The sequence below is a fragment of the Stigmatopora argus genome, chromosome 6 (genome assembly GCF_051989625.1).
Source record: "Stigmatopora argus isolate UIUO_Sarg chromosome 6, RoL_Sarg_1.0, whole genome shotgun sequence".
In the NCBI taxonomy this organism is placed as follows: domain Eukaryota; kingdom Metazoa; phylum Chordata; class Actinopteri; order Syngnathiformes; family Syngnathidae; genus Stigmatopora; species Stigmatopora argus.
Genome location: NC_135392.1, coordinates 13,286,391 through 13,312,074, shown reverse-complemented (window position 1 = coordinate 13,312,074; position 25,684 = coordinate 13,286,391). Strand labels below are relative to the sequence as shown.

The following is a 25,684-nucleotide window of genomic DNA, read 5'->3' as shown; positions in this document are numbered from 1 at the left end:
ATTTTTGAAGAAAAAGGCTTACTATACGTGGTCAGTTTAAAAAAAAGCCTGACTATACATGGTCATTTTTGGAAGAAAATGGCTTACTATACATAGTTTTTTTAAGCAAAAAGCCTTACTATACATGGTCACTTTTTGAAGAAAAAGGCTTACTATACATAGTCAGTTTTTTAAGAAAACAGCCTTACTATACATGGTCGCTTTTGGAAGAAAATGGCTTACTATACATAGTTTTTAAAGAGAAAAGCCTTACTATACATGGCCATTTTTGGAAGAAAATGGCTTACTATACATAGTTTTTTAAGCAAAAAGCCTTACTATACATGGTCACTTTTTGAAGAAAAAGGCTTACTATACATAGTCAGTTAAAAAAAAGCCTGACAATACATGGTCGTTTTTTGAAGAAAAAGGCTTACTATACATAGTAAGTTTTTTAATTAAAAAAGCCTTACTATACATGGTCACTTTTGGAAGAAAATGGCTTACTATACATGGCCATTTTTTTAAAGAAAAAAGCCTTACTATACATGGTCATTTTTGAAGAAAAAGGCTTACTATACGTGGTCAGTTTAAAAAAAAGCCTGACTATACATGGTCATTTTTGGAAGAAAATGGCTTACTATACATAGTTTTTTAAAGCAAAAAGCCTTACTATACATGGTCACTTTTTGAAGAAAAAGGCTTACTATACATAGTCAGTTTTTTAAGAAAAAAGCCTTACTATACATGGCCATTTTTTTTAAAGAAAAAAGCCTTACTATACATGGTCATTTTTGAAGAAAAAGGCTTACTATACATAGTCAGTTTTTTAAGCAAAAAGCCTTACTATACATGGTCACTTTTGGAAGAAAATGGCTTACTATACATGGCCATTTTTTTTAAGAAAAAAGCCTTACTATACATGGTCATTTTTGGAAGAAAATGGCTTACTATACATGGCCATTTTTTTAAAGAAAAAAGCCTTACTATACATGGTCATTTTTGGAAGAAAATGGCTTACTATACATAGTTTTTTAAGCAAAAAGCCTTACTATACATGGTCACTTTTTGAAGAAAAAGGCTTACTATACATAGTCAGATTTTAAAGAAAAAAGCCTTACTATATATGGCCATTTTTGGAAGAAAAAGGCTTACTATACATAGTAAGTTTTTTAAGAAAAAAGCCTCACTATACATGGTCACTTTTGGAAGAAAATGGCTTACTATACATATTTTTTAAAGAGAAAAGCCTTACTATACATGGCCATTTTTTAAAGAAAAGGGCTTATTATACATAGTCAGTTTTTTAAGAAAAAAGCCTTACTATACATGGTCATTTTTGGAAGAAAAAGGCTTACTATACATAGTCAGTTTTTTTTAAAGAAAAAAGCCTTACTATACATGGCCATTTTTGGAAGAAAAAGGCTTACTATACATAGTAATTTTTGGAAGAAAATGGCTTACTATACATGTTTTTTTAAGAAAAAAGCCTTACTATACATGGTCGTTTTTTAAGAAAAAGGCTTAATATACATGGTCGTTTTTTGAAGAAAAAGGCTTACTATACATGGTCAGATTTGAAAGAAAAAAGCCTTAGTATACATGGTCATTTTTTTAAAGAAAAAGGCTTATTATACATAGTCAGTTTTTAAGGAAAAAAATGACCATGTATAGTAATATACATGGTCATTTTTTGGAAGAAAATGGCTTACTATACATAGTCAGTTTTTTTTAAAGAAAAAAAGCCTTACTATACGTGGCCATTTTTGGAAGAAAAAGGCTTCCTATACATAGTCATTTTTGGAGGAAAATGGCTTACTATACATGTTTTTTTAAGAAAAAAGCCTTACTATACATGGTTGTTTTTTAAAAAAAAAGGCTTAATATACATGGTCGTTTTTTGAAGAAAAAGGCTTACTATACATGGTCAGATTTTAAAGAAAAAAGCCTTACTATACATGGTCATTTTTTTTAAGAAAAAGGCTTATTATACATAGTCAGTTTTTAAAGAAAAAAATGGCTTACTATACATAGTCAGTTTTTTAAGAAAAAAACCTTACTATACATGGTCATTTTTGGAAGATAAAGGCTTACTATACATAGTCAGTTTTTTTTAAAGAAAAAAGCCTTAGTATACATGGTCATTTTTGAAGAAAAAGGCTTACTATACGTGGTCAGTTTAAAAAAAAGCCTGACTATACATGGTCATTTTTGGAAGAAAATGGCTTACTATACATAGTTTTTTTAAGCAAAAAGCCTTACTATACATGGTCACTTTTTGAAGAAAAAGGCTTACTATACATAGTCAGTTTTTTAAGAAAACAGCCTTACTATACATGGTCGCTTTTGGAAGAAAATGGCTTACTATACATAGTTTTTAAAGAGAAAAGCCTTACTATACATGGCCATTTTTGGAAGAAAATGGCTTACTATACATAGTTTTTTAAGCAAAAAGCCTTACTATACATGGTCACTTTTTGAAGAAAAAGGCTTACTATACATAGTCAGTTAAAAAAAAGCCTGACAATACATGGTCGTTTTTTGAAGAAAAAGGCTTACTATACATAGTAAGTTTTTTAATTAAAAAAGCCTTACTATACATGGTCACTTTTGGAAGAAAATGGCTTACTATACATGGCCATTTTTTTAAAGAAAAAAGCCTTACTATACATGGTCATTTTTGAAGAAAAAGGCTTACTATACGTGGTCAGTTTAAAAAAAAGCCTGACTATACATGGTCATTTTTGGAAGAAAATGGCTTACTATACATAGTTTTTTAAAGCAAAAAGCCTTACTATACATGGTCACTTTTTGAAGAAAAAGGCTTACTATACATAGTCAGTTTTTTAAGAAAAAAGCCTTACTATACATGGCCATTTTTTTAAAGAAAAAAGCCTTACTATACATGGTCATTTTTGAAGAAAAAGGCTTACTATACATAGTCAGTTTTTTAAGAAAAAAGCCTTACTATACATGGTCATTTTTTGAAGAAAAAGGCTTACTATACATAGTCAATTTTTTTAAGAAAAAAGCCTTACAATACATGATCGTTTTATGAAGAAAAAGGCTTACTATACATAGTCAGATTTGAAAGAAAAAAGCCTTACTATATATGGTCATTTTTGTAAGAAAAAGGCTTACTATACATAGTAAGTTTTTTAAGAAAAAAAGCCTTACTATACATGGTCACTTTTGGAAAAAAATCGCTTACTATACATGGCCATTTTTTAAAAAGAAAAAAGCCTTACTATACATGGTCATTTTTGAAGAAAAAGGCTTACTATACATAGTCACTTAAAAAAAAGCCTGACTATACATGGTCGTTTTTTGAAGAAAAAGGCTTACTATACATAGTAAGTTTTTTAATTAAAAAAGCCTTACTATACATGGTCACTTTTGGAAGAAAATGGCTTACTATACATGGCCATTTTTTTAAAGAAAAAAGCCTTACTATACATGGTCATTTTTGGAAGAAAATGGCTTACTATACATAGTTTTTTTAAAGAAAAAAGCCTTACAATACATGATCGTTTTATGAAGAAAAAGGCTTACTATACATAGTCAGATTTGAAAGAAAAAAGCCTTTCTATATATGGTCATTTTTGGAAGAAAAAGACTTACTATACATAGTAAGTTTTTTAAGAAAAAAAGCCTTACTATACATGGTCACTTTTGGAAGAAAATGGCTTACTATACATGGCCATTTTTTAAAAAGAAAAAAGCCTTACTATACATGGTCATTTTTGAAGAAAAAGGCTTACTATACATAGTCACTTAAAAAAAAGCCTGACTATACATGGTCATTTTGGAAGAAAATGGCTTACCATACATAGTTTTTTTAAAGAAAAAAGCCTTACAATACATGGTCGTTTTATAAAGAAAAAGGCTTACAATACATAGTCAGATTTGAAAGAAAAAAGCCTTTCTATATATGGTCATTTTTGGAAGAAAAAGACTTACTATACATAGTAAGTTTTTTAAGAAAAAAAGCCTTACTATACATGGTCACTTTTGGAAGAAAATGGCTTACTATACATGGCCATTTTTTTTAAAAGAAAAAAGCCTTACTATACATGGTCATTTTTGAAGAAAAATGCTTACTATACATAGTCAGTTTAAAAAAAAAAGCCTGACTATACATGGTCATTTTTTGAAGAAAAAGGCTTACTATACATAGTAAGTTTTTTAATTAAAAAAGCCTTACTATACATGGTCACTTTTGGAAGAAAATGGCTTACTATACATGGCCATTTTTTTAAAGAAAAAAGCCTTACTATACATGGTCATTTTTGAAGAAAAAGGCTTACTATACGTGGTCAGTTTAAAAAAAAAGCCTGACTATACATGGTCATTTTTGGAAGAAAATGGCTTACTACACTTAATTTTTTTAAGCAAAAAGCCTTACTATACATGGTCACTTTTTGAAGAAAAAGGCTTACTATACATAGTCAGTTTTTTAAGAAAAAAGCCTTACTATACATGGTCGCTTTTGGAAGAAAATTGCTTACTATACATAGTTTTTAAAGAGAAAAGCCTTACTATACATGGCCATTTTTTAAAGAAAAGGGCTTATTATACATAGTCAGTTTTTTAAGAAAAAAGCCTTACTATACATGGTCATTTTTGGAAGAAAAAGGCTTACTATACATAGTCAGTTTTTTTTAAAAAGAAAAAAGCCTTACTATACATGGCCATTTTTGGAAGAAAAAGCCTTACTATACATAGTCATTTTTGGAAGAAAATGGCTTACTATACATGTTTTTCTAAGAAAAAAGCCTTACTATACATGGTCGTTTTTTTTTAAGAAAAAGGCTTAACATACATGGTCGTTTTTTGAAGAAAAAGGCTTTATACATGGTCAGATTTTAAAGAAAAAAGCCTTACTATACATGGCCATTTTTTTTAAAGAAAAAGGCTTATTATACATAGTCAGTTTTTAAAGAAAAAAATGATCATGTATAGTAATATACATGGTCATTTTTGGAAGAAAATGGCTTACTATACATAGTCAGTTTTTTAAGAAAAAAGCCTTAGTATACATGGTCATTTTTGAAGAAAAAGGCTTACTATACATGGCCATTTTTTTAAAGAAAAAAGCCTTACTATACATGGTCATTTTTGAAGAAAAAGGCTTACTATACGTGGTCAGTTTAAAAAAAAGCCTGACTATACATGGTCGCTTTTTGAAGAAAAAGGCTTACTATACATAGTTAGATTTTAAAGAAAAAAAGCCTTACTATATATGGTCATTTTTGGAAGAAAAAGGCTTACTATACATAGTAAGTTTTTTAATTAAAAAGCCTTACTATACATGGTCACTTTTGGAAGTAAAAGGCTTACTATACATAGTTTTTAAAGAGAAAAGCCTTACTATACATGGCCATTTTTTAAAGAAAAGGGCTTATTATACATAGTCAGTTTTTTAAGAAAAAAACCTTACTATACATGGTCATTTTTGGAAGAAAAATGCTTACTATACATAGTCAGTTTTTTTTAAAGAAAAAAGCCTTACTATACATGGCCATTTTTGGAAGAAAATGGCTTACTATACATATTTTTTTAAAGAAAAAAGCCTTACTATACATGGTCGGTTTTTAAGAAAAAGGCTTAATATACATGGTCGTTTTTTGAAGAAAAAGGCTTACTATACATGGTCAGATTTTAAAGAAAAAAGCCTTACTATACATGGTCATTTTTTTTAAAGAAAAAGGCTTATTATACATAGTCAGTTTTTAAAGAAAAAAAATGACCATGTACAGTAATATACATGGTCATTTTTTGGAAGAAAATGGCTTACTATACGTAGTAAGTTTTTTAAGAAAAAAAGCCTTACTATACATGGTCACTTTTGGAAGAAAATGGCTTACTATACATGGCCATTTTTTAAAAAGAAAAAAAGCCTTACTATACATGGTCATTTTTGAAGAAAAAGGCTTACTATACATAGTCAGTTTTAAAAAAAAGCCTGACTATACATGGTCATTTTTTGAAGAAAAAGGCTTACTATACATAGTAAGTTTTTTAATTAAAAAAGCCTTACTATACATGGTCACTTTTGGAAGAAAATGGCTTACTATACATGGCCATTTTTTTTAAGAAAAAAGCCTTACTATACATGGTCATTTTTGAAGAAAAAGGCTTACTATAAGTGGTCAGTTTAAAAAAAAGCCTGACTATACATGGTCATTTTTGGAAGAAAATGGCTTACTATACATAGTTTTTTTAAGCAAAAAGCCTTACTATACATGGTCACTTTTTGAAGAAAAAGGCTTACTATACATAGTCAGTTTTTTAAGAAAAAAGCCTTACTATACATGGTCGCTTTTGGAAGAAAATGGCTTACTATACATAGTTTTTAAAGAGAAAAGCCTTACTATACATGGCCATTTTTTAAAGAAAAGGGCTTATTATACATAGTCAGTTTTTTAAGAAAAAAGCCTTACTATACATGGTCATTTTTGGAAGAAAAAGGCTTACTATACATAGTCAGTTTTTTTTTTTTTTTAAGAAAAAAGCCTTACTATACATGGTCATTTTTTTCAAGAAAAAGGCTTATTATACATAGTCAGTTTTTAAAGAAAAAAAATGACCATGTATAGTAATATACATGGTCATTTTTGGAAGAAAATGGCTTACTATACATAGTCAGTTTTTTAAGAAAAAAGCCTTACTATACATGGTCATTTTTGAAGAAAAAGGCTTACTATAAGTGGTCATTTAAAAAAAAGCCTGACTATACATGGTCATTTTTGGAAGAAAATGGCTTACTATACATAGTTTTTTTAAGCAAAAAGCCTTACTATACATGGTCACTTTTTGAAGAAAAAGGCTTACTATACATAGTCAGTTTTTTAAGAAAAAAGCCTTACTATACGTGGTCGCTTTTGGAAGAAAATGGCTTACTATACATATTTTTTAAAGAGAAAAGCCTTACTATACATGGCCATTTTTTAAAGAAAAGGGCTTATTATACATAGTCAGTTTTTTAAGAAAAAAGCCTTACTATACATGGTCATTTTTGGAAGAAAAAGGCTTACTATACATAGTCAGTTTTTTTTTTTTAAAGAAAAAAGCCTTACTATACATGGTCATTTTTTTTAAGAAAAAGGCTTATTATACATAGTCAGTTTTTAAAGAAAAAAATGACCATGTATAGTAATATACATGGTCATTTTTGGAAGAAAATGTCTTACTATACATAGTCAGTTTTTTAAGAAAAAAGCCTTACTATACATGGTCATTTTTGGAAGAAAAAGGCTTACTATACATAGTCAGTTTTTTTTAAGAAAAAAGCCTTAGTATACATGGTCATTTTTGAAGAAAAAGGCTTACTATACGTGGTCAGTTTAAAAAAAAGCCTGACTATACATGGTCATTTTTGGAAGAAAATGGCTTATACATAGTCAGTTTTTTAAGAAAAAAGCCTTACTATACATGGTCGCTTTTGGAAGAAAATGGCTTACTATACATTGTTTTTAAAGAGAAAAGCCTTACTATACATGGCCATTTTTTAAAGAAAAGGGCTTAGTATACATAGTCAGTTTTTTAAGAAAAAAGCCTTACTATACATGGTCATTTTTGGAAGAAAAAGGCTTACTATACATAGTCAGTTTTTTTTTTTAAAGAAAAAAGCCTTACTATACATGGCCATTTTTGGAAGAAAAAGGCTTACTATACATAGTCATTTTTGGAAGAAAATGGCTTACCATACATAGTTTTTTTAAAGAAAAAAGCCCTACAATACATGGTCGTTTTATGAAGAAAAAGGCTTACTATACATAGTCAGATTTGAAAGAAAAAAGCTTTACTATATATGGTCATTTTTGGAAGAAAAAGGCTTACTATACATAGTAAGTTTTTTAAGAAAAAAAGCCTTACTATACATGGTCACTTTTGGAAGAAAATGGCTTACTATACATGGCCATTTTTTTAAAAGAAAAAAGCCTTACTATACATGGTCATTTTTTAAGAAAAAGGCTTACTATACAGAGTTAGTTAAAAAAAAAGCCTTACTATACATGGTCATTTTTGGAAGAAAATGGCTTACTATACATAGTTTTTTTAAGCAAAAAGCCTTACTATAGATGGTCACTTTTGGAAGAAAATGGCTTACTATACATAGTTTTTAAAGAGAAAAGCCTTACTATAGATGGTCGTTTTTTTAAGAAAAAGGCTTAATATACATGGTCGTTTTTTAATTAAAAAAGCCTTACTATACATGGTCACTTTTGGAAGAAAATGGCTTACTATACATGGCCATTTTTTTAAAGAAAAAAGCCTTACTATACATGGTCATTTTTGAAGAAAAAGGCTTACTATATGTGGTCAGTTTAAAAAAAAGCCTGACTATACATGGTCATTTTTGGAAGAAAATGGCTTACTATACATAGTTTTTTTAAGCAAAAAGCCTTACTATACATGGTCACTTTTGGAAGAAAATGGCTTACTATACATGTTTTTTTTAAAGAAAAAAGCCTTACTATACATGGTCATTTTTTTAAGAAAAAGGCTTAATATACATGGTCGTTTTTTGAAGAAAAAGGCTTACTCTACATCAGGGGTCACCAAACTACGGCCCGCCGGCACATTTGGACCGGCCCTCTGAACAATACCAGAGACGCTATGGTTTTTTTTTTTTTTTTTTTTTTTTTTTTTTTAATTTTTTTTGGGGGGGGATGCAGCCCGCCGGCACATTTGGACCGGCCCTCTGAACAATACCAGAGACGCTATCGGATTTATTTTCCTATTTGGCCTTGAAGACTGGGACGTTTCAATCTTGTGTTTGGTTCATTGCACCCCTGCTGAGCCCACAAATCTTCCCAGTGAATCGGGCCTTCGCATTGCTCCTTTGGTGACACGCGCGGGGAGAGTGTTTGCCTTTGATGCATGCGGGCATTCCACCGTTGCATGTGTGAGCAGAGTGTTAGCGAGACATCTGGACGATCGCAGGTGAGGGCGGAGCCCTGGTACCATGGCTATTGCGATGCTATTCAAGCATATAAAAACTGTGCTACCTGAACCTGTTTGAGAACGGAATAATGGAGAAAAGGTTAGTTAAGAGAAAAATTGATTCAGAATGCAGGGTATTTAACCTGCAGTGGACAAACGATTATTTTTTTGTTCAATGCAAAGAAAAGGCTGTTTGTCTCATCTGTCAAGAGACGGTCGCAGTATTCAAAGAATACAATCTTCGCCGGCACTACGAATCCCGTCACAAGGACAAGTACGATAGCGTGCAAGGCCAAATACGAGGAGACAAACTCTCAAAGCTAAAAGTTGGACTATTATCTCAGCAGACTACATTTCTACGCCAAGCTCAGCTGAACCAGGCATCCGTTCGGGCCAGCTTTCGGGTTGCTAAACTGATAGCAAGCAACGGTAAGCCTTTCACTGACGGAGAGTTTTTTAAGAAATGTATGGATGTTGTCGTGGAGGAAGTGTGTCCCGAGAAGAAAGATGCATTTAATGCCGTAAGCAATGTTCCCTCTAATTTTTCGTTGGTCTGAGCAGAAAGTCAACCTCCCTGAGCGCACTGAGTACCAGTGTGAGCGACATCATCGGTACTCGGATGATTCGCCTAAAGACGTTTCGCCGACGGACGTTTGACAGACGGGCAGGTCGCCGAATGAACGTTCGGCAGAACGTCCATTCGGCGACCTGTCCATTTTTCATGTAAAACACGAAAAACATAAGTGGACAGAGCTGCTGCCGCTTAAACGGCGCCATCATGGGTAAAAAAAAAAAAAAAAAAAAAAAAAAAAAAAAAAAAAAAAAAAAAAAAAAAAATCCGATTTTTTTTTTTTTACTGCGCGCCATATGATTGCTGCTGCGCAGAGAAGACGAGAGTAGTGCGCAATTGCGCACGCGCGCAGCTTAGAGGGAACACTGGCCGTAAGTCTGTCGGCGAGTACAATCACCAGACGCGTTGAAGAAATCGGGAATAATGTCTATGCCCAGCTGCAGCAGAAGACGAAAGAATTTGACTTTTTTTCAGTGAAAGCACGGACGTGCAAGACACAGCGCAACTGCTCATTTTTATTCGTGGAGTTAGCGCAAACTTTGAGATATGCGAGGATCTGGCAGCCCTCCAAAGTCTCAAAGGGACCACAACGGGAGAGGATATTTTTGACAAAGTGTGCCAAACCATGGAGAAGTTGGAGCTGGACTGGTCAAAGCTGGCTAGCATCACGACTGACGGGGCTCCTAGCATGGTGGGCGAAACTCGCGGTTTAATAGGACGCATGAACCGTGAGTTGGAAAAAAGGGGTCTCACCGCCCCGCTACGAGTCCACTGCCTAATTCACCAGCAAGCACTGTGCTGCAAAGTGTTGACGTGGGATTCTGTAATGAAGGTCGTGGTGTCGTGCATAAACTTCATCAGGGCAAAGGGACTTAAACACAGGCAGTTCCAAGAATTCCTGTCTGAACTGGAGTCTACGCACGGAGATGTGCTGTACTACACAGAGGTCCGATGGCTGAGCCGGGGCAGAGTTTTGAGGCGTTTTTACGAGCTTCCACCCGAAATTAACGCGTTTCTTCATTTAAAAGACAAAACGGTCCCAGAGCTGATCAACCCAGAATGGAAATGGCACCTCGCATTTTTAACAGACGTGACAGAAATACTTACCCACCTTAACTTGCAGCTACAAGGCGAAGGGAAACTCATTTGCGACATGTATTCACACATAAAAGCATTTGAGGTGAAATTAGCGCTGCTTTTGGAACAAGTGAAAAAGCGCAACTTTGTCCATCTTCCTGCTACCCAAAACCTGTCGACAGAGAACCCAGCGGTCCCGTTCCCAGCTGAAAAGTGCGTGGAAGCACTGGAAATGCTGAAGGCGGAGTTCGGTGTGCGATTCACTGAACTACATGTTCATGCAAAAGAAATCCGTCTTTTTCAGAACCCCTTTGTTGCCGACATTGATGAAGCCCAGCCTTCATATCAGTTTGAGTTGGCTGAGTTACAGAACTGTGATGTTCTGAAAGACGCATTCAAGCTCAACAGTCTCATTGAACACATATCCAAACATCAAAAAACATGCAATGAAAATGTCCTCAGTTTTTGGCAGCACGTATATCTGCGAGAAAACCTTTTCTCGCATGAAACTGCTGAAAACTCCGATGAGATCAAGATTGACAGATGAACATTTGCATCAGTGCTTGAGACTGGCTGTAACTAGAATGGAACCTGATATTCAACTTCTCACCAGCCAGATGCAGGCCCACAGTTCACACTGATGAACAGACATAGGTAAGCTCACTTTTCTGATTTGAATGAGTCATTCTGAGCATAAACAAATATAATCATAATAAAATCTACTGGGATAAAATCCATCTTTACAACCATACTGGTAGTGAAATGTATTGTGCTGTGTAGGTGCGGTTTCACTTAGTTCAGTTTCTCAACCTGCTTCCTTTGTGGTTTTCACAGGGAAGTTGATGAGAGAGCTGCAAACAGCGGTGTCTACAAGCCTATTGGAACAAAAGGATTATAAGGAAGAAACACAAGAACTTTAGGAGACTGCTCATATGTGTCAGAGAGATTCTGCTCTGACAACTGAGCTGAACTTTTATCTGTTAAGATTGTGCATGGCACAACAGAAAGTTAATGTTCCATGGCTTTTTTTCTATGAAGAACCAAGAGAGAGTTATTTAGTTCTTATTTATTTCATAAATAGTGTTATTTATTTCCTGTTTTTTATGTGAAGAACTCAGAGGGGGTTATTTAGTTATTATTTATTTCATTAATAGTGTTATTATTTGTTTTCTGACTTTTTTCTGTAAAGAACCTGGAAAGGGTTATTTGGTTATGTGTGGCTTTCTGGAAAACAATAAAAAAAAATTAAGCTCCCCTACGATCGTCACACTTTTTCTGTTACAAACTGACACCGGCCCCCCCATCAGAGAAGGGAAAAGTTATGTGGCCCTCACAGGAAAAAGTTTGGGGACCCCTGCTCTACATGGTCAGATTTTAAAGAAAAAAGCCTTACTATACATGGCCATTTTTTTAAAGAAAAAAGCCTTACTATACATGGTCATTTTTGAAGAAAAAGGCTTACTATATGTGGTCAGTTTAAAAAAAAGCCTGTCTATACATGGTCAATTTTGGAAGAAAATGGCTTACTATACACAGTTTTTTTAAGCAAAAAGCATTACTATACATGGTCACTTTTGGAAGAAAATGGCTTACTATACATGTTTTCTAAAGAAAAAAGCCTTACTATACATGGTCGTTTTTTTAAGAAAAAGGCTTAATATACATGGTCGTTTTTTGAAGAAAAAGGCTTACTATACATGGTCAGATTTTAAAGAAAAAAAGCCTTACTATACATGGTCATTTTTTTTTAAAGAAAAAGGCTTATTATACATAGTCAGTTTTTAAAGAAAAAAATGACCATGTATAGTAATATACATGGTCATTTTCGGAAGAAAATGTCTTACTATACATAGTCAGTTTTTTAAGAAAAAAGCCTTACTATACATGGTCATTTTTGGAAGAAAAAGGCTTACTATACATAGTCAGTTTTTTTTTAAGAAAAAAGCCTTAGTATACATGGTCATTTTTGAAGAAAAAGGCTTACTATACATGGCCATTTTTTTAAAGAAAAAAGCCTTATTATACATGGTCATTTTTGAAGAAAAAGGCTTACTATACGTGGTCAGTTTAAAAAAAAGCCTGACTATACATGGTCATTTTTGGAAGAAAATGGCTTATACATAGTCAGTTTTTTAAGAAAAAAGCCTTACTATACATGGTCGCTTTTGGAAGAAAATGGCTTACTATACATTGTTTTTAAAGAGAAAAGCCTTACTATACATGGCCATTTTTTAAAGAAAAGGGCTTAGTATACATAGTCAGTTTTTTAAGAAAAAAGCCTTACTATACATGGTCATTTTTGGAAGAAAAAGGCTTACTATACATAGTCAGTTTTTTTTTTAAAGAAAAAAGCCTTACTATACATGGCCATTTTTGGAAGAAAAAGGCTTACTATACATAGTCATTTTTGGAAGAAAATTGCTTACCATACATAGTTTTTTTTAAAGAAAAAAGCCCTACAATACATGGTCGTTTTATGAAGAAAAAGGCTTACTATACATAGTCAGATTTGAAAGAAAAAAGCTTTACTATATATGGTCATTTTTGGAAGAAAAAGGCTTACTATACATAGTTTTTAAAGAGAAAAGCCTTACTATAGATGGTCGTTTTTTTAAGAAAAAGGCTTAATATACATGGTCGTTTTTTAATTAAAAAAGCCTTACTATACATGGTCACTTTTGGAAGAAAATGGCTTACTATACATGGCCATTTTTTTAAAGAAAAAAGCCTTACTATACATGGTCATTTTTGAAGAAAAAGGCTTACTATATGTGGTCAGTTTAAAAAAAAGCCTGACTATACATGGTCATTTTTGGAAGAAAATGGCTTACTATACATAGTTTTTTTAAGCAAAAAGCCTTACTATACATGGTCACTTTTGGAAGAAAATGGCTTACTATACATGTTTTTTTAAAGAAAAAAGCCTTACTATACATGGTCGTTTTTTTAAGAAAAAGGCTTAATATACATGGTCGTTTTTTGAAGAAAAAGGCTTACTCTACATGGTCAGATTTTAAAGAAAAAAGCCTTACTATACATGGCCATTTTTTTAAAGAAAAAAGCCTTACTATACATGGTCATTTTTGAAGAAAAAGGCTTACTATATGTGGTCAGTTTAAAAAAAAGCCTGACTATACATGGTCAATTTTGGAAGAAAATGGCTTACTATACATAGTTTTTTTAAGCAAAAAGCATTACTATACATGGTCACTTTTGGAAGAAAATGGCTTACTATACATGTTTTCTAAAGAAAAAAGCCTTACTATACATGGTCGTTTTTTTAAGAAAAAGGCTTAATATACATGGTCGTTTTTTGAAGAAAAAGGCTTACTATACATGGTCAGATTTTAAAGAAAAAAGCCTTACTATACATGGTCATTTTTTTTAAAGAAAAAGGCTTATTATACATAGTCAGTTTTTAAAGAAAAAAATGACCATGTATACAATATACATGGTCATTTTTGGAAGAAAATGGCTTACTATACATAGTCAGTTTTTTAAGAAAAAAGCCTTACTATACATGGCCATTTTTTAAAGAAAAAGGCTTACTATATAGTCAGTTTTTAAAGAAAAAAGCCTTACTATAAATGGTCATTTTTGGAAGAAAATGGCTTACTATACATAGTTTTTTTAAGAAAAAAGCCTTATTATACAGGGCCGTTTTTTGGAGAAAAAGGCTTACTATACATAGTCAGTTTTTTAAAGAAAAAAGCCTTACTACAATGGTCATTTTTGAAAAAAAGGCTTACTATATATAGTCAGATTTTTTTAAAAGAAAAAAGCCTTACTATACATGGCCATTTTTTTTAAGAAAAAGGCTTACTATATAGTCAGTTTTTAAAGAAAAAAGCCTTACTATACATGGTCATTTTTGGAAGAAAAAGGCTTACTATACATAGTCAGTTTTTCAAGAAAGAAACCTTACTATACATGGTCATTTTTTAAAGAAAAAGGCTTACTATACATAGTCAGTTTTTAAAGAAAAAAAGCCTTACTATACATAGTCAGTTTTTAAAGAAAAAAGCCTTACTATACATGGTAATTTTTGAAGAAAAAGGCTTACTATACATAGTCAGTTTTGTAAGAAAAAAAAGACCATGTATAGTAATATACATGGTCATTTTTGGAAGAAAATGGCTTACTATACATAGTCAGTTTTTTAAGATAAAAGCCTTACTATACATGGTCATTTTTGGAAGAAAAAGGCTTACTATACATAGTCAGTTTTTTAAGAAAAAGGTTTAGTATACATGGCCATTTTTTGAATAAAAAGCCTTACTATACATGGTCGTTTTTTTTGAAGAAAAAGGCTTAATATACATGGTCGTTTTATGAAGAAAAAGGCTTACTATACATAGTCAGATTTGAAAGACAAAACCCTTTTATACACGGTCATTTTTGGAAGAAAAAGGCTTACGATACATAGTCAGTTTTTAAAAAGAAAAAAGCCTTACTATACATGGTCATTTTTGAAGAAAAAGGCTTACTATACATAGTCATTTTTTTAAGAAAAAAGCCTTACTATACATGGCCATTTTTTAAAGAAAAAGGCTTACTATATAGTCAGTTTTTAAAGAAAAAAGCCTTACTATAAATGGTCATTTTTGGAAGAAAATGGCTTGCTATACATGGTCATTTTTGGAAGAAAATGGCTTACTATACATAGTTTTTTAAGAAAAAAGCCTTATTATACATGGCCGTTTTTTGGAGAAAAAGGCTTTCTATACATAGTCAGTTTTTTAAAGAAAAAAGCCTTACTACAATGGTCATTTTTGAAAAAAAAAGGCTTACTATATATAGTCAGATTTTTTTAAAAGAAAAAAGCCTTACTATACATGGCCATTTTTTTTAAGAAAAAGGCTTACTTTATAGTCAGTTTTTAAAGAAAAAAGCCTCACTATACATAGTCAGTTTTTAAAGAAAAAAGCCTTACTATACATAGTCAGTTTTTAAAGAAAAAAGCCTTAATATACATGGTAATTTTTGAAGAAAAAGGCTTACTATAGATAGTCAGTTTTTTTTAAAGAAAAAAGCCTTACTATACATGGCCATTTTTTTAAGAAAAAGGCTTACTATACATAGTCATTTTTTTTAAGAAATTGTATTTTTTAATGCAAAAAAGCCTTAGTATAAATGGTCTTTTTTGTGCAAAAAAGCCTTAGTATAAATGGTCATTTTTTTATGTAAAAAGGCCTCAGTATACTTGGCCATCTTTTTAACAAATAAAAGCCTTAGTATACTTGGTCTTTTTTAAGTGAAAAAAGACATACTATACATGGTTATTTTTTAAAGAAATAAAAGCCTTAGTAAACATGATCATTTTTTAACAAATAAAACTATTAGTATACATGGTCTTTTTTATGCAAATAAAACCTTAGTATACATGGTATTTTTTTAAAGAAATAAAACCCTTAGTATACATGGTCTTTATTTACGCAAAAAAAGCCTTATTATACATGGTCATTTTTTTAAATAAAAATCATTCCAGGCTTTTGGTACTTTCTAAATGTATCCACTCAAACTAATTTGACAAATTGAATTTTACGACCTACTGAAAATACTAGAGGTCAAATTGTCTTTCCTCAACAATTATTATTATTATTATATTTGCGTATTTGGACAATTGTTTATACCCTTGATCATTCAGGACATATTTGATCTTTTGTGATATCAAAAAATATCCTTCTGATGTTAATTACATAAAGCCATACTTTGATAACATCCAACAAACCTGCAATGAAAAGTAACCTTTTATCTCATTTGTGCTATGGTGTGCAATGCAATAATATAAATCAGAATATGAAGATAAAAGCATTTTTGATACGAGTATAATACATCAATCTTTTTAATTTAACATCTTCACAGGCTTGGTTCAAGATGTGCTGAATTATCGTTCAGGTATGGTTTTGTTATGTTGACCTGCAATAGCACAATATTTTATAGCCCTATAAAATCAGACACAAAAACAAAGGCTATTATGCAGAATGGCGATCGGAAGTAGTCGGAACTCACCGCATGCTTTCTGCTCATAATACAAGCCACTAACCACAGACACATTTACCACAGCGATTATTTTGTGCTGCTTCCATTCCAAAATTCACACGTGAATTATTCCCTTGCAGGTTCAAAAGGAGCAATTGCCATCAAACAAAAGCTAAAGCAAGTTAAAAACCGAAACTTCTGATGAAGCAAAGTTTCTGTAAAGCAAACAATGAGTTTTAAAGTGGATGATTATTACAGAAGTCCGAACTTGGATCTACCCGTCTATTTTTTTTGTTCTTAAACAAGATTTAAAGTTGATTTTCTTTTCAATTACAACATCATAAAAATTGTTTTATCATTCGGAAATGAACTTTTGCATAATAACAGTCACATTTAGCTTTTACACTGGATAAAAGAAATGTATAAAAACAACACAATGGCTTAAGTTCTAAAGCAGGGGTGTCAAACCGGTCCTCAAAGGGCCGCAGTGGGTGCAGGTTTTCATTCCAACTCAACAAGAGGATACCTTTTGCAAGTGTAATCAGTTAATTAAAGTCAGGTGCTACTTATTTTAGAAGACACCTGATTGGTTAAAATGTCGGCACTGGATCGGTTGGAACAAAGACCAGGACCCACTGCGGCTCTCAGTGGAATCGGTTTGACACCCCTGTTCTAAAGGCATACATGAAGAGTTCATATTTCAAATTCACTAAAGCACATTGATAGGTCTGGAAGAACAATATGTTTAAAAAAAGAAGAAGAAAATGAGTCATTTTGACTCGGGAGCCTCCGTTGAAGCTAGCTGATCCTGATCGGCCACACACACAACTCTGGCTTTCACCCTCTTGTTGGAAGATATGATAAAGTAAGGACTGAGAAATGCGTAACAAGACGAGCAGAACACCCTGATGTCCGCCACCACCGGGGACACGTTGGCCTCGGTCAGCATGTAGATCCAGATCACATTATCGACGCCGAAGAAGAAGACATACAGCACGACCAAAGTGACGACCGTTTTAGCCGCTCTGATCTCTGCCGAACGGGTGCGACGGACGCCCCGTACCTGGTGGCTGTGACGATGGAGGACATGTAAAATATAACCGCTGGAGACCAACATCAGGGCCACCACGGAGAAATCCCTCCCGGAGACGATGACCCCTTGGACGATGTATAGCATGCTGTCTCGGAAGTCCATGAGGCAGAAGCCCAGGTTCAGCGTGAAGGCGGGCACCGTGCTATTAATGTGTGGAGCTGTGGAAAAGAGAAGGGCGGAAATATAGATGACCATGTTCAAAAACCACAGCCCGGCAAAGGTGGGAAGGACCAAGGAGGGGAGGTGAGACTTCATCCAGGAAAAGCGAGAGGTGGAGGGGGCGATGGTCAACGCCTGGAACACACTGAGCGTGCAGGTGAGGCAGATGGACAATGCCCGGCCGACGCGGTAGCCGTAAATTACCAACTTGCAGCTGCTGTCATTCAGCAGCTCGGTGAACCCGAACACCGTCATGGTCTGGGGCACGCCGCGGATCAGCAGGATCATCAGGTTGGAAAAGGCCAGGTGGCACAGGATCATGTCCACGGGAAGAAGCTTTTGATCGGTGTAGAGGATGTTGGCGTATGCCAGGAGCACCACCGTGTTCCCCAAGATGCCGATTCCTGTTTGCAAGAGGAAGGAAACACCTTTGATGGTCTTACACAGGTCCATCTTAGCTGGACCTGAACCACTTGTTCGACGGAGAAGGACGAGTGTTAGAAATGCGCCACTCAAGAATCTCACGGTTGACACCCTGAAACAATTGATCACCGCCTAAACCATTCTTAGAGGAGGACGGATACAGCACAGAGGCTGTTAACTCTTAAGCAAGACAACACTTATAGCCTCTAACATCCTTGGAGATCTAATTTGGCCAGAGGTTTGGCCCCCCAAAAAAACACACTGAGAAAAAAACAATTGTCTCTGAGGGAAAGTAGCCCAGGGAATACTATCAATATCAATATTTTCCAATTTCGAGAGTTCTCCCAAAGAATTGTATATTATGTGGAGCCAAGACCAAGGTCAAGACTTTTGGGAGCCAAGGGCAAAGACAACATCAAGAAAGAACCAAGACTGAGTTTTTGGGGAGTCCGAGGCATGACAGAGCGGAGACAATGTCAATTCCATAGAAATCCTGCAAATGTTTATGCTTTTTCAGTTTTCAGTGATTGACAGAAAGATTAGTACCATCGTTACCTAGCGCTTCTTTTTACTTTCACATTCATGATGTTGAAGGCTGATCCTGAGTTGCCATGTGTTTAGTACCAGACCAAAACAGGACCCCTACTTCCTGGGGTCGAGACCAAGACATTGAAAATGGACTTTTAAGGTCTAGCTGTTCTTGGTGTCACAATATGACAATTTTCTCTGCTGGAGTCAAAGTGGAAGCAGTATTGCAAGCCGTTTGAACAACCTTGGATTAACAAACAGGAAAAGGGCACGTTTCGTTCTTGATTAATGAAAACATTCTTGGCAAATACTTCTGCTCTCGTCCGTCTTGCGCCGGTCCAAGAATTTCACCTCTAGCGGCACAATACGAATGAGGGCAATTTATTTCGATTTAGAGTATAAAAATAGGAGAAACACAAAGCTGAGTGGTGTTCAAACGAGTGGCCTAAGCAGATTGCAGCTACCTTGGCGTAAAAAAAGAACAACAACAAAAACCTACCTCTTACGGTAAAACCTTTTGTGAACAAAAAAATAGTTTCACAATATTATAAGATTTACCAAACTTAGGTTTTTAATTTCTTTTTAACCTGCACACTTGCACATGCAACCATGTAACGAACACTATAATCACAAAAAGGATACTGCATAATTTAGGAGTTCATTTGCCAAGAAAGTATTTAAAACACTGCGAACTGAATGACTTACCAAGTTGACAGGCTTGAAATTGTTAACGTATTAGCCACCATTGATAGCAATTACAATAAGTTCATTATAGCTGAGCCTTCTCAGCTAAAAATAATTTATTCGTACATCTGCTAAAGTGTTATAATAGCCAACCCCAAAGGTGATACGTTAGTTGAAGCGAAATAATCGGACTCGTTTAGTGACGCAGAGGACCAAGACAATTAGCGGGATAAGTCATCTGACAGCCCACTTGGGGACTACCTGTTGTTATTTTTCATTTAAACTTCCACTTAACACACAATAACACCTAACACAACGAGGTGAATTACATTTCCTTTGCTGATCATTTGTGAAGTGTTTTTTTTGTTTAAATGAAGCTTATTTTCTCTTGGGAGCGAGTTGTTATTTTCAAAGTACTACGTCGAGAGCACTCATTAAAATGGCAAGTTCAAGCACGTCCTCCGCAGTGGACTGCCATCGCAATAATTACAATCGAGGATGGCTGATTGATATAAACATGATGCAAGGATGCAAATCATTAGTCGAGAATGAGAAAATTTACACCCGGGACAACAGCCATTGATTGAGCAAACTGTAAGCAAACGTGTGATGTCCTCTTGCACAAACAAATGAGATCCAGTTTAAAAAATATGAAAAAAATGCCTGCGCTTATCAATATTTGTGTCATTGTAACAGTAATTCCTCGATTATTGCATCTTCACTACTTCGCGATTTTTTTCGCTATTCTAATTATTATTATTATTTTTTCTAAGTTGATAAAAATGTGAAAATCCACGCTGAAACTCGTAGGTGGAAGCCACTTTTGCTACTAGGACTCAGCACTGAAAAAATAAAAAGTTAGAATAGGGGTGACCCTACTTCGCGATTTTTCAATTATCGCGGCCATGTTTGGTCTACATTAACCGCGATATTCGAGGGATTACTGTATTGCATTGCATTGCATCATAGTGCATGTTTTAGCACCATTACAAGCTGCCCACAGATTCAACTCATTTGCTACTGTTGACCGTTGCGACCATTGACTGGTCATTAGGAGTGTAAATCATTAATTTCATAGACAACTATACCAATATTTCCAGATATTAACAATTCTGGTGTAATTCAATTAAATTCCCTGTTTGATTTATTGTCATTTAGACTGTAGGCTGCACACAAGATATTTTACAAGAAAACTGTACTTATTCATAAACAAACTCTATAAGACATAAACACGTATATTTTAAATGCAGGCGTCCACAGCTTGCAGCCTGTAAAAATCCGCGGGGTTTCGAAGCAAAGGGAAAAATAAAGTGTTCTCATCTCAAAATGTCAGTATTATGAATTTTCAAGTAAAGAATAAAAGATGGAAAGCAAAATTCTCATGTATTTTGATGTTCCTGAATCATTTCATTCATTTGAATGAAGCTTACTTATTTGAAAAACAAAAAAAAACAGGATATCTAAAAGATGATGATGATGTTGATCGATATTTTGCGCTTTGGAATGTCAATCCAGATTGATTTAATTTTTGTGATAATTCATTGCCGGCCCTCTCAATTAAAATGCACAGGAAAACTATTGCACTATTGTAAATTCAGCCAATTCATCCTACGAGCAACCTTTGTTTCCAACGTATCATTTTGACCCCAAAAAAGAAGAAAAATACTAATGCAGCTTTTTCCAATTACATTCTAGTAGAATTTTGACAGTTTTTTTTAAACAAAGTGTTCCTGTCAACTGATAAAATAAGATGGCATCCAACTCTGAAAAGGGGAGGGGGCAAATGGGTCAAGGCATAAACTTGATGTAACTCAGCAAACATACTGTATAAACAAACCTGTCACTATGATGAATCCGAAGGGACGGAAGCAGTCATCTGCATTGATCTGAAGTAATTGGATGCTCGACCGACAGGCGGTTATATAGAGGACAAGCGTAGGGACTCTTTTAGGAGGGGGTGCCACGTCGAGGTCCGAGTAGGTCCTCCTTGTCACTGGCGGCTTTGTCAGCGGATGCGTGGCCGGGACGGATGCGTTAGTGGAGTGGGTAACTATGACATTAGGCTGGACAACCAAAGACACACTTTTTAAAAAAAATTAAAAATGTACGACTAATAGAAAAAATGATTGTGATTTTGTATTCGTTAGAAATATAACAATTTCATGTTTTATAAATTGTAATATTCCAGACAATTTAAACCAAAGAAGGAACTTTCTTCCCCTGAAATATACAACTATTGTTGTAATAAAACTTCATCTTAAAAATGAATATTTTATATATATTTTATGTATATTTTTATCCGAATATAAAAAAAAGTATACCATTTTTTTTCTTACATACAACTATAATTTTCAATTGCTTCTATTTTGTTCTCAAAAATGTTAATTCTTGGATTGTTACAGATTTACTCTAAAAATGCACATTAATATTCTCCAGATTATAACACTAGTTTTTCTTTTTAAATATGTTTTTGATTGCTGTATATCCTGATATATTAACATCTTGATCAGAAAAATGACCTTTTGCGATAAGGTTCTTTTCTCATCTTGCAGTATTTAAATGTCATCTTCAAAATCCAAAGACTTGTTTTAAATGGTAAAAATACTGTTATTTTGTCAAAGAATGTCATCAGAGGAGTTGGTGCGAGGGATGCTGTACCTGTCCTTGACGGTGGTGGGCATCCCCGGTAACCTGGCGGTGATCCTGGCCTTCCTGTCGGCGCTCTACCACGACAAGCACCTGCTGGCAGCCGACGCCATCGTGCTCCACCTGGCCTGCGTCAACTTGAACGTGGTGGCGGTGCGCTGTCTCCTGGAGACCCTGGCGTCTTTCCGCCTTGCCGACATCTTTGGCGACGCCGGCTGCAAAGGCGTGATCTTCATCTATCGCACGTCACGCTCCCTCTCCATCTGGCTCACCTTTGTCCTCAGCGCCTATCAGTGTCTGAGCGTGGCATCCCCCGGGTCATGTTGGGCCAACGTCCGGACCAAGGCCGCTCGCTACCTGGGCCTGGTGTTCCTGGCCCTCTGGCTGATCAACACCTGCATGTCTTCCGCCGCCGTTCTCTTCTCCATCGGGGCCAGGAACGCGTCCGCCTCGGCCCTCCACGGCATCAACGTGCAGTTCTGCTTGGTCAACTTCCCGTCGAAGCGCTCCAAGGAGGTCAACGGGGCCTTTCAGGTGGGCCGAGACGTGGTGCCCATGGCTCTGATGACCCTCAGCAGCCTCATCATCCTGCTGTTCCTCTACAAGCACGGCCAGCAGGTGAAGGGCCTGCGGAGCGGCAGCGGAGCGGAGCGCAGGGCGGCCAAAGCCGTGGTGACCCTGGTCACTCTGTACGTGGTCCTCTACGGCGTAGACAACGGGCTTTGGGTGTACACGCTCACCTTCAGGAAGACCATGGGAAACTCGCTGGTGTCCGATCTGCGCATCTTCTTCTCGTCGCTCTACGCCGCGCTCAGCCCGCTCGTCATCATCGCGTCCAACAGGAAGGTCAACGGCAGGCTCGGCTGCGGCGTGAGGGTCAAAGTAGTCAAGGAGATGTCCACCAATCTGTCCAACATTTCAGAAACGGAAGTGGAACGAAAAAGTACGTGAATCACGTGGAACGTCTTTGATTTTGTGTTTTGATCCTCATTATAATCACAACATTTAACAGTCTACTCAAAGTGACACCGCGTGAATAACATGATGTCACGGGGCTGTAATTAAACCCATGGAATGTCATGATATCTCTTTTGATGAAAATGGAAAAAAAGAGTATATTTTGGGTGTGATTTTGTTGAGACAAAACCTTTATCTGATGTTGTGAGTTGGCTCATTAAACCACATATTCATATTAATTGCACATAAAACCTTTGAAACTATAAAATGTTCACAAGCTTTTTTTTGTCTGGCTGTACTTTGCGCAGGAAGAATATCATATAATGGCTTGACTTTACTTTTAGAAACTAAAACTATTATTTGACTGTAATGTTACAGCTTTAACAAATTGAAAACAATGCTATTATTTCACATTCTGCACGTCAAATGCAGTACATATCTATCTTTATTTTTTTTGTTATGATTATAGTATGTTTTTTATAGAATACATTTGTTTCGTTATATTATGGCAACTTCTGTTCATCTAAAAAAATATAAGATTGAAATAAGACTTAGGATAAACGGTTCAGAAAATGAATGAATGAAATGAGATTGTGTTTTTTTAATATAACAGCAATGCATCTTAAAAGTGTACCTTTAAAAACTTGAAAATTTTACTAAAATTAATTTAATTTTGATTAAATAAAAATACTTTTCACACTCAGACACAATTTTCTTTCCTTTAATATTATCAACAAAAAAAATGAAAAGAAGAACTCAATAGGAAATGAATGCATGAATCAGGATGTTTGCATTTTGGCTTATTATCAGCAGGAGGCGACAACCCTCAAGAAAGAACAACAATAAAAAAAATCTAAATTGATTCTTGCTGTTTTAATATATTTTATTATGATTTTTTTTTTAAAGATGTGCACCAAATTAAAGTGCATTCAAGTGCGTTAAAATAACTGAAATTGAAGTCATTCTTTATTTTTAGCCTTTTCTTTTTTACTGTGTTCAAGAATATATATTTATTCGATTTGTTAGCAACTATTCATGATTATTTGCAACCTCCAGTTATATTGCAGGTACTTTGGATATTAAAAAATCTGGGAAAGTATTATCAAGATTAAATAACTTTAATAATAAACTAAAACGACTGCAAACAAATCATTTTCCAATCAATTTGTAGCATTTTAGGAAAATAAACAATCAAATTCTCAAACAGATTTTTGGGGGAATCAGGCAACAGCCACTAGATGGTGTTCAGGCACAGATTTTAATATTTTATCTGTTGTGTCTTCTTCTTCTGATCTTTTCTACATTTTACTTCCTTTCCTTGTTCGCGTTCTGACTAAATTGACGGATCTGCGGGAGGCAGGTTTTTTTTTCCTCAACATGTCGATGGAGTCTTGGCTCTGGTCCAAAATTTCTTTGAGTGCTTGTGCAGAACTGTTACAGACACAAACATAACCATGTATCTCGGCGCAAGAGTCCCACTTCCCTCCAACTCAATGATCAGCATTGAAAAAAACAACTACAAAGCATTCTGCAAGATGACAATTTCCATGTGTCTTACTCTTCAAGCCACTGAAATCTGGTTGGCACAGATAAACAGACTCCGGTGGAATGAAGGATAAAATACATGGAAGATTCGCGGAATTCAAGATTCCACCTGCGTGAGTGACACCCCTGTAAGAACAGAAACAAAACCTCATTATTAAAGCGTATTCGTTTACAACATGGTTGAAAAAAAAGTTTTCCCTCAAAACTTACCTGTCTGTAAATTACACACAAAAGCGACAGTAAGTGGTGAAGGATTGTAACAGATTACACGGCTAGACACGAGGCTTCTTGGACGACGTCTCAGTAAATCCCGACGGCTGTCTGTTTACCTGTGGCAGGTACGGCCCGTTTTGTTCCCCGCTCCCACCAATGATATGGCGGCAATAACAGGAAACCCGCCCCTGAGCTGACCCACACTCCCTCGGTCCTGCCCATGGGCCACACCTAAAAGTGTTACTATGGAAGAATCCTGCGTGGATGTGTGCTTATTTTGACATTTCATAGTCAGAACAGCTGCAAAAAGAATTAAGTTTGAAGGCCAAACTGAAAATAGGCAAATTCAAGCTCATCTTCAAATGAATTCTATGGACTACATGACAATAGAACCTTCAGATACAAGTGAAAAAAGTTTTTGGAGGTACATGTCGACCCCCCTTTCTTTGCAGTTTGCACATGGAGACAATATAATAATATCTCCAAGCAAATATTAATTATCCTCTGGAAAGAATGACTCACGTTACTGCTGTACTGACAAGCCCAGTGTGGAGAAAAGGATAGGAGAATTTTTCTTTAACTTTTCAACAAGCAAAAAAACAACACAGAACTTTAAAAAAAAATGAAAATGGCAATATTTTTGGAGTGAATTTATGACATTACTGTCATTAAAAACTGCATTTCAAATTTTCCAATTTAAATTTTTATGCTGACAAAATAGTTCAACTTTTTCTTTTTATTTAGGATGGAAAAAAAGCTTAGTCAAGTACCTTTGTATTTTTGTAACAACTTTGTCTTTAGTCCAAACTTTTTTTCTCCTCAATAACTATTTATTCAACAAACTTCATTTTTAATGTTCATGATATTAATTTCCAATA

The 25,684-nt window shown here is 34.8% G+C and overlaps 1 protein-coding gene across 6 annotated transcripts in view; it reads right to left on the bottom strand.

Annotated features, from left to right (window-relative positions):
- Positions 1-25,684, bottom strand: part of LOC144076352 (uncharacterized) — a 138,366-nt gene that overhangs the window by 8,718 nt on the left and 103,964 nt on the right. For 2 of the 6 annotated variants that reach the window (XR_013300799.1, XR_013300798.1), the window contains exons 4-8: positions 22,449-22,997; positions 22,364-22,388; positions 22,104-22,306; positions 21,283-21,508; positions 17,622-18,214 (exon numbers count right to left, since the gene is read on the bottom strand). Coding sequence is in view for 3 of the 6 variants with exons in the window: in XM_077604130.1 (XP_077460256.1) it covers positions 17,328-18,214; positions 21,283-21,508; positions 22,104-22,306; positions 22,364-22,388; positions 22,449-22,997 (1,890 nt within the window). In the remaining 3 variants the exon portion in view is untranslated. Of the gene's footprint in view, positions 1-16,152; positions 18,215-21,282; positions 21,509-22,103; positions 22,307-22,363; positions 22,389-22,448; positions 22,998-25,684 lie in introns of those variants that run through there. The other 4 variants (XM_077604131.1, XM_077604132.1, XR_013300800.1 and 1 more) reach the window with 3 other exon arrangements.